Source organism: Tupaia chinensis, unplaced genomic scaffold (genome assembly GCF_000334495.1).
Source record: "Tupaia chinensis unplaced genomic scaffold, TupChi_1.0 Scaffold000707_1, whole genome shotgun sequence".
NCBI lineage: Eukaryota > Metazoa > Chordata > Mammalia > Scandentia > Tupaiidae > Tupaia > Tupaia belangeri.
The window spans coordinates 1,861,550-1,871,156 of NW_006160230.1; the positions used below are offsets into that span (position 1 = coordinate 1,861,550).

The 9,607-nt window shown below is 41.6% G+C and overlaps 1 protein-coding gene across 1 annotated transcript in view; it reads right to left on the minus strand.

The window, feature by feature from the left end:
* Window positions 1–2,077: 2,077 nt before the first annotated feature.
* The window catches only part of ATP6V0D2 (ATPase H+ transporting V0 subunit d2), a 55,569-nt gene continuing 48,039 nt past the window's right edge, over window positions 2,078–9,607 (minus strand). Inside the window, exons 6-8 of the mRNA XM_006160748.3 lie at window positions 5,611–5,787; window positions 4,652–4,726; window positions 2,078–2,556 (exon numbers count right to left, since the gene is read on the minus strand). Of these exons, the coding sequence (XP_006160810.1) occupies window positions 2,395–2,556; window positions 4,652–4,726; window positions 5,611–5,787 (414 nt within the window). The 3' untranslated portion in view covers window positions 2,078–2,394. The remainder of the gene's footprint in view (window positions 2,557–4,651; window positions 4,727–5,610; window positions 5,788–9,607) is intronic.

Below are 9,607 nucleotides of genomic sequence, written 5' to 3' on the forward strand. Positions count from 1 at the left end.
TAGGAAAGAGTTAGTCTGAGAATCATTGTCATTCTCTCTCTAAACTACCCCTTTTCAATTAGCATCTTTGCTCCCAAACTTAAAGAAGTCCAAAGTCTTAATAAACTCTCCACTAGAGACACCACAGATTAAAGTATAAAATGCAGGTGTCTCCTGGCCCAAGCTCTAGTATGAGGGACAGTGGCCTGAGCAGGGCAAGAAGGTTTTCCAGACCAGGGTTGCACTTGTTCAATGGGCATTTCACTGTAATTAATGGGTCTGCATGGAAGCCCTCTACAGGGCATAGACTCTCAGACAGCATCAGCACATGCCTGTGGGTTTGGCTTTCAGCGTAGGTGTGAGGCTGGGCATTTGGGTTGCTTTCTGGATCTATGAGCTGCTATTGTTTGTTTTGCTTTAAAATCTCTATCACTAAAATTACTAAGATATTTTCATACTAAAAACAAGTTGGGGACCAGCAGTTGGCGTAATGGTTATGTCACTGGACTCCCATCTAGTCCACCGTGGTTTGACTCCTGTACCCCGTATCACGCCGGGTGCGTGTGCGTGCGTGCCCAAGATCCCGAGAGGAGAATGGAGGAGAAGGGATTGCAGCATGATCATCCCCCCTGGGGGTGATTTCTCGCTTTCTGTCTCTCTGTCTGTCTGTCTCTCTCTCTCTGTCATTTTGGCAGACGCACACACCCAACAGCAAAAACCTCTTCAAAAACAACCAAAAAAACATGAATTTTAGCAGAAAAATTGATTTACTCATTGGTTTACACACTTAATTCTGGATATCAATGTGTATACATTTTCTGTAAATGTTCTCATATGAGTACTTTTAAAATATGTATATAAGTTTAATTTTTAAAATAGAAAATACTAATTTTTATACTTAGGAAATAGCCCTTATATTTAAAGAAAGGACCTGATCAGTGTTTCGTTACTTTTTCTGGGTAGTTTCATGTACTAATTTTACTGAAGTTTTATGAAAAACCCATACTCTGCAAATGGAATGTCTCATTTTTGCTGCTCAATGAATAAAATACAGGAGTAGGTTTAGCTTTTCTCAGGTGAAGTATGAAGAACCCACAAGCAAGAGTGGCATACTGTCTGGGACAGTTCCATAGTGCGGTGGTCAAACCCTGCATAGAGAGCTACAACCCACATGGCCAACCACTGTGGATTGTTTTGGGTTTTTTTTTGGTAGAGGTTTTGCCTTAGGGCTCGTGTGCTCACTGGGAGGAGAGAGAGAGAAAGAGACAGAGACAGAGACAGACAAAGACAGTAAGAGGGAAAGTGCAAAATCACCCTCCGGGGAGTTGGTCATGTAACAATCCCTTCTCCCCGGGGATTTTGGGATGGCTGACTACTGTTTAAGTCCTAGCCACGATGGTTTGATAAACATGCTGGGTGCATATGTGTGTGTGTGTACCACAAATTCTGATGGTATGGAGAAATGGAGAAGGGATTGCAGCATGACCACAACCCACCAAAGGATGCTTTCTCTTTCTCTAGCAAGCACACATGCCCCCTGGCAATTAAAGAGAGAGAGAGAGAGAGAGAGAGAGAGATCACTTATTTAAAGAAAGTTGTATGAAACTAATTTATTAACAAGTTTAATACTTCTTGCATCTGGAGAATCATTCTCAAGCCTACCAAATCAAAGTATATTAGAAAAAATATGCATTTCCCATTAAATGTGGTCATGATAGCTACATACAGCTTTGGAGTTTTGTTTACCTAGGACAGGAATAGAGAGTTAAAAAGTGAAGCAGATACTCAGTATTTAGTCCTGTGGACAAGGATGGAAAAGAATAAAATACTTGTAGGATCAGCAGATGGCATAATTGTTATATTGCTGGACTCCTAAGTAGTCGATCACAGTTCGTGTCTTGTACCCAGTGGCTTAAAACTCATGCTGGATGCGTGTGCGTGTGTACCCAAAATCCTGAGAGGAGAGTGGAGGTGAAGGGACTGCAGTGTGGCCATCTCTCCCGGGGGTGTAAGGGGAAAGATTTCTCACTTTCTGTCTCTCTGGCGAGTGCATGTGCCCTATAGCAAAAATCTCTCTTTGAAAGAAAAGAAACAGAAGAAGAAGAAAATTCTTTTATTAGGTCTAATTTTTAACATGATCCAACATGAATAGAAAAAGTGCCAGAGGGTTTATTAAAAATGACCATTTAAGACCCAGTGAAGAATGAGACATAAATGTAGAAACAAGATTTAAGGAATCTGAAAATAGAAATGCTTTGTTTCAGCGTTGGTGTAAGGTGTTCCCAGTGACTCTGCAATTCTTGAAGCTGTAGCCTTATTTGCATAACCTAGATAAAATAGCACAATACTTTTTATTTTCCTCAATAACTTCCTTTCATTATTTATAATTTTCTGCATCTGACCCCCTCCACTGCATTATAAAATTGGAATGTAACTGTTGATTTTCGTTCGATGTCTCTGTGAAATGCACTCGGCTATCCACACAATGTTTCTCATTTCTTGTTCCTTTAGCTTTACGTATGCGTAAAACACGCCGTAGTGGAATTGCCTGTTGAATGCCAATACATTCATTTGTACCTGAGGAAGGAAAACAGTAACATGGAGCATCAGGTTATTCGGAACATACTACACGTATGACGTGATACTAAGCTGCCATCTGTCTTGTGCAGTGCTTGTTTGTGTGTAAGTAGATGATGTCCAAACTGGACCAAACGGAGAACAACAGTGACAACGCAGCACGTTGTATTGGGGGACCCACTGCAGATAAAGGTAGGCAAGAGTAGTTTAAAAAGTAAATTTTGGGGGAACCAGTGGTTACTGTAATGGCTATGTCGCGGGACTCTCATGTAGTCGACCGCGGTTCGCGTCTCGGACCCGGTGGCTTAAACTCACGCCGGGCACGTGTGCGTGCGTGCCCAGGATCCCGAGAGGAGAATGGAGGAGAAGGGATTGCGGCGTGACCATCCCCCCTGGGGGGTGATTTCTCGCTTTCTATCTCTCTGTCTCTGTCTGTCTGGCGAGCGCACGCGCCCTATAGCAAAAACCTCTAAAAAAAAAAAAAAGTAAATTTTGGCCCAGCCACAGTGATGCAGGCTAGAGGGGCCCTTCTGTGTGATGCTAAAAACCATGTGGAAAGGCTCCAGGTTTGTGTCCTGGGTCTATCTGAGCACACTAGGCAAGCGCATGGTTCTGGCTGCAGGACCAGATAGCCATTGAGGGTGCCTCTCCCTCACTTTGGAAAATAAATCAGCTTTTTTTTTTTTTAAAATAAAGGTTTGTAGAATCACAAGACAAAACCAAATCTTAGCAGCACTGCTAGCAGAAAGATTCCCAGGACAACTCTGGGGGTCGTGTGTAATTTTGTGGTAATATTTATCTGGTTTCCAGTGAGTGGGCTTATCTCCTTTAGGTAAAGTATTTTTTCTTGGCCACAACTTTCAAAAATTTAAAAGGTCTATGGGTCTTCTAACTCACCTCTAGGGCAATGTCACAGGGACCTGGAATTTAGACTCTGATATGATTCTTAAAATGTTCTGCAGCAACTTTACAGAGAGTTGAAATTTTTTGGAAATAAGTTAGGCGAGCACAAGACAATTAAAAAACAATTTTTAAACTGAGATAAAGTCTGAAATAGAATCATTATTGTATTCTCTTCCATTTTGACTTTTGGAATTTAAAAAGGATAAAGGAGCAGTACTGAGTCCCTCTAAAAACCTCAAGCAAAGTGGCCAGCAAGTGGAGGCCACCTCTGTCCTCAGGGAGAGACACTAATTTTTCCTGCCAAAGGCAGTTTCCTTTACAGCATCCTTTGCAACGCCAGTGAAATGGTGTGGGGTTTTAAAACATCCTTAATATAGTAGATAATTTGCATCATTTTTACTTCCCTATGTTAGACACTAAACAGTTGCTGAAAAATGTCGAACAGGAAGGTTCTCAATTGGCTTTTTACATTCAGTTTAACCCTAACATTATTGGTAAATTTCAGACTGGGATAGTTGGACCAATGGTTTTAGAGGAATTAACAAAATACACTATAAAAATTCTCGAAATTTGGGAGACTTTACATGATACCAAGACCCTTCTCCCACTCTGTAAATTATCCCCAAAATAAAACCGAAAACTATAAAACAGCCCCTTTGAACAGTACAGTAGCCCAGAAATGGATTCTAAATAGATTGAGTACTCTTCTGCACTTTTTTGACAAGAGGATAATTGTAACTTTCTGGATGAATTCCATGTGAATACTTCCTAAGGCTAATAATTGTGCCTACGTGTTATATAATAACCATGTATAAACTCTTCTGGAAGAAGAAATGGACTGGAGAGTGAGATGCACAAACAGAATGAGGGCAGTCAGGATTTGATCATGAAAATGTCCTGACTTTGCCTCTTTAATTAGTTAATTATAGATAAGTGCACTCCTTCCAGATTTTCGCTGTGTGTGCTTCTGCCCGGATGGGACAATTCCAGGTGAAGCTCTCAGTTGGGAGCCACAGGGCTCAAGCTTTTCAAGGCAGAGTTACTAAGGCATTATTGACCATAAGCCATGAATATGTTTAATCAATTGGCCTGATCAACAGTAAAACGAAAACTCAAAGTAAGAACATATTTAAAACTCACTGTAAGAAAAAAGTAAATAGACTCCTAGCATTCCCTCTTGTATCATTCATACCTCATGCTCATAAAACACGTCTTCCAATGTCTTTCCTGCATTGCCACCGACAGCCTCAAACAGAGGCTTGTATACCTTAAAGGCAAAGACAAGAGATGAATTAAATTCTATTTCTTATATATATGTATATGAATTATTTTCCTAACAAGAAATCAATGTACATTTTCTATGTACATTTCAAGTCTTTTATTAAGCAAGTTCCCGGAGAGACTGGTGTAGAGTTCTGGAAATGTGAGCTCATGTCATAGTTATGTAAAATAGCCCAACTCAGTGGTCCTTCCAGCTACCCACTGGAGAAGGAAGACAAGGTATAGAATGCCTACGGGACTACACGGGAGATTATGGATATGTTGGTTTTTCTGCTCTCTTTGCTCAGTGGTTAGAAATCTGAAAAGGAAAGAGCAGCTTATTCCCTTTCTACCCCAACTTCCAACTCCTCATGAAGAGCCCAAATAGTCTCAGTTTAAAGTTATCTACCTCGTCTTATATTCATTCTCATCCCTCTGGCTTGTGGACAGTTACATATGTATGTTCTAGTCTTTTTCCAGGATTAGAGCGACACTCTTGTTTTCCTGTGGATTTTTGAAGCCCTCCAGAAAAGAACAACAAAGACAACAAATAATAAATCTTTGTAATATCTCATATGTGACTGCATGAGGCTCTTTGGCATAATATTAAAAATATGAGCTTCTCTCAAGTTTCTACTCCTTTGCATTGTCATCTTAAAGAACCCAAGAGCTCATATTGATCAAGTCACAGGGATTCATTAAAAACACTGGCTTGGGCTAGAAAAGTGAAGTATTTCTCTGGGAGAGGCACTACTTGCTACCTTATAAACATAGTTTTTTTTGGATATGAAGTGTAAATTTTATGTATGAGCTTCTAAAGTACATGTGATGAAATAACACAGAGCACTTAGGGAACCCAGAACCCTTAGGGAACCCAGTGCAGTCACGTACTCCATAATTCTCTGCCACTCTCTTCATCTGGTCAAAGTCTTCTGCTTGAGCCAATAGGCGCAACCCCTCAGGATAGAGCTTGCCACAGGCTGGGTAGAGGGTCTCCCGGTCTTCTTTGCTCAATTCAGTGCCAAAGGAGTTGAGAGTGATGATAAAAGCACGTCTGTCAGCCTCAAACTGAGTTACAAGACACAAAATCAGTAAAATCTAATAATTTACTGCATGTGAGGAACTCTAAGCAAAGTCATTTCTGAAGTGATTTGCTTTGCCTTCCAGAGCTATACCTAATCATAACACAGACATGTGTTACTAATGTTCATTTAGGATCTTCTTAGAGTGGAGAAGTATCTTCTTGCTTGCCAGAGAAGGACCACCCAGCAGCAATGATGACCTATGGCTCTCGAAATCTCACCAATCTTTATTTCCCAGGCCTCCTGCAATGAGTTACTCATGTGCCTCTGTCATGTAGGCCACTAGAGTCAGAAATGTCTCCACAATATAAAGGGGAATGTTACAGGTCCCTTCTGGGATAGAACAAGATAATGTGAGTGGCAGTGCCTAACAGGGTATTTGGACAAAAAGTACATATCTTATATGTTAATAACCCTTTCTAATTGTCAATGTTAGTATGATTTTTTACATAATAAAATTTTGTGCTACATACATTTGTACTTCTATGGTTTTGGTTTACTTTTTCTTTTCTTTTTTTTTTTTTTTAAGGTTTTTGCCATAGGGCATGTGTGCTCATAGAGACAAAGAGACAGAGAGAGACAGTGAGAAGGAAAGTGGAAAATCGCCCCCTCCCCAGGGGGGATGGTCATGCTGCAATTCCTTCTCCTTCATTTAGCTGCTGGGATTTTAGGCACACACATGCATGCCTCCAGCATGTTTTTCTAGCTGCCAGGCCTGGAACTAAAACTGATTGGCCATGTGCGAGTCCAGTGCCTTAACCACTATGTCACCTACTGGCCTTGATTTTCTTTTTAACATTTTTTTTGGCATCAATAAATCTAACACTATTGTTAAGAATTATGTGGCTTGGGGCAAGTCACCTTCCTGAGGTCTAAGTTTTCTTTTTTTTTGAAGAGGTTTTTCTATAGGGCGCATGCGCTTGCCAGCCAGACAGAGAGAGACAGAGATAGAAAGTGAGAAATCACCCCCTGGGGGGATGGCCATGCCGCAATCCCTTCTCCTCCATTCTCCTCTCGGGATCTTGGGCACGCACGCACACGCGTCTGGCGTGAGTTTAAGCCACCGGGTCTGGGACTTGAACCGCAGTCGACTACATGGGAGTCCAGCAACATAGCCATTACGCTAACTGCTGGTTCCTAAGTTTTCTTATTCGTAAGATGATGAAGTTTGGCTACATGGTAACATCACATATCCCTGGCCTATCTCTGTGCTGAACACCACTAGGCATGTGAATGACTGCCTCGTGTCAGACTTCTCTGTGTCATCTGAACACCCAGTCTTCCTTGAATTCTCTCCACTATTTCTTTGGTTTCCATGTTTCTACTATCTTTTGGTTCTCCTCCTACCTACTCTGACCATTTCCTCTTAGTCTATCCTTCAGAGGCTCCTCCTCTGCCTACCTGGGTGTTTGAGATGGTGCCCTTAAGCTAAGAAACTCTCCACAGGTACCTGAAGTATCCTGCACTTACCACAGTATTTTAAATTTCTGTGACTACGTTTTTCTCCCTCCTACACTCTAAAATCTTTGAGGAACCATGCCTCTCTTAGTCATTGTTCATGTTTGAATAGCCAGTGCCTGACCCTGACACTCCTCACTGTTTACTGAAGCCAGCAACATGGCCTATGATTCAACTTTGAAATTCTCCAATATTCTCTACAATGTGGCTACTCAAAGTGTATTTTATGGCTCAATAGCTTTGACATCACCTGGAGATTAATTGGAAACAGGCTCAGACAGCAGTCCTGACTAGAATTTGCATTTTAACAAGATTCCAAAGTGACTCTGATGCACATGAAAGTCACAAAGAATTGGTATAGGCTATGCTTTAACCAGATTATTTTTTACTAATTAACCACTAACAAAGCCAGACTTGCAAACAGATTTTACTGGAACTCTTTTTGTTAGAACAGGTGTTTCCTATCAGTAGGAGAGCATGCTGGTTCTGTCTGGTTCTTTTGATTCCTCACATGGAAATTACGGTAAACCAGAAGCAGGGTGTGGCTTTCTATGGAAGCAAAGGCTACTGCCTCTGGCTACTGAATATAACCAGTCCTGTCAGTAATTTTAGACCTTCTAGGGATAAGAGAAGAGATGCAAAAGGTAGGTTTCATGGCAATAAGAAAGCTTAAAGTGAAAATTAGGGCAAGAGAAGCAACAATGAAAGTAATCACCCCTGAGGTTCTTTTTTTATTTTTTATTTTTTTGAGAGTTTTTCACTATAGGGCGCATGCGCTTGCCAGACAGACAGAGAGACATAGAGACAGAAAGCGAGAAACCACCCCCACCCCAGAGGGGATGGTCACACCGCAATCCCTTCTCCTCCATTCTCCTCTCGGGATCTTGGGCACGCACGCACACGCGCCCAGCGTGAGTTCTAAGCCACTGGGTCTGGGACGTGAACGGCAGTCGACTACATGGGAGTCCAGCGACATAGCCATTATGCTAACTGCTGGTTCCCACCCCTGAGGTTCTTTACTGCACTGTCCAGTTAAAAGATGTTAGAATTTTCAGAGAAATAGGATGGGTAGGTAGCACTGCAGACATAAAGACAGCAGGTTATGCTGGGAGAAGAAGCTGCATGTAAGTGAAGCATGGCATTTGGAAGGAACAATCACAGCTCAAACACTGGAGAAGCTATTGGAGAAGTGGGATGGACAGGTATCTGGGAGAGAACAGGAAGGGCTTCATGGGCCGGATCACCAAGAGAGGACGTTGATTGATACAATTTATTATCTGAACTCCCCATATACGTTCCAACTCCTTGTCCTTTTCATACATCTTCCCTTAGCCTGCAATGCATACGCTCCATCCTAAAACTTTGCATGTTAAAATCGTACCTGCCTTTGAGGGTCCCATCAAATGCCATCTTCTATACAACCAGCCCTTCTATTTCTTTAATTGGATATAATTTCCTTCGAACCACTAAAACATTTTAATTTCCATTTTATTATAACTGCATACCCACCTTACTCTTCTAGTTTAGAGGCTCTTTGTATCTGAGTGTGTGTATCCTCTTAGTAAAAAGAACTACAACTTCAGACTTGTGTATGGTTTATACTGTTCTATGACAATCTATCTCTAAGCAGCATTTGACATGGCATCTGATTAGAGACTAAAGGGGTGGCGTGTTTGATTTAGTTCCTGTTTCCTTTGCAGATTTGGCAAGCTCTGTGGTACAATGTATGTTGGAGGTTCTGCCTTTTCTTTAACCCTGTAATTACTCATTCATTTTAAAACTATAACTTAGGGGGGCAACAGATGGCATGGTGATTAAGGTAGCTAAATTCCCACATGGCTGATCATGGCTAGAATCCGAAACCCAGTGGCTTGAAAATCACCCTGGGAAATTTTGATTACACATCGAAAAACCAGAGAGGAGAATGGAGGAGAAGGGACTGAGGCATGGCCATCCCCCTGAGGGGTGATTTCTCACTTCCCTCTTTCTCCTCTCTGGCGAGTGCATTTACTCTAAGGCAAAAACCCAAAACACACACACACACACACACACACACACACACACACAATCCCCTAAAAACTATAACTTAACTTCTGGTGTTGTGCGAGATAGCAGTGTATGGCTGACTTGTTCAAATTCATTGTGAGGTGTATATCCTAGAATTGGACTGATCTTGCCAGTTCCTTACAGGAAGAAGGGGATACATGGTGGGAGCCAGTGGGTGGAGGTGATCTTGGCAATGAAAAAGAAAAAGTGAATGGGAATCAAGTCCAGCCTTGCTAGCATGTTTTATTTGATCAGTAGAGACAAAACAAACATTCTGTGCTGATTATGACTGTTCCATTAAC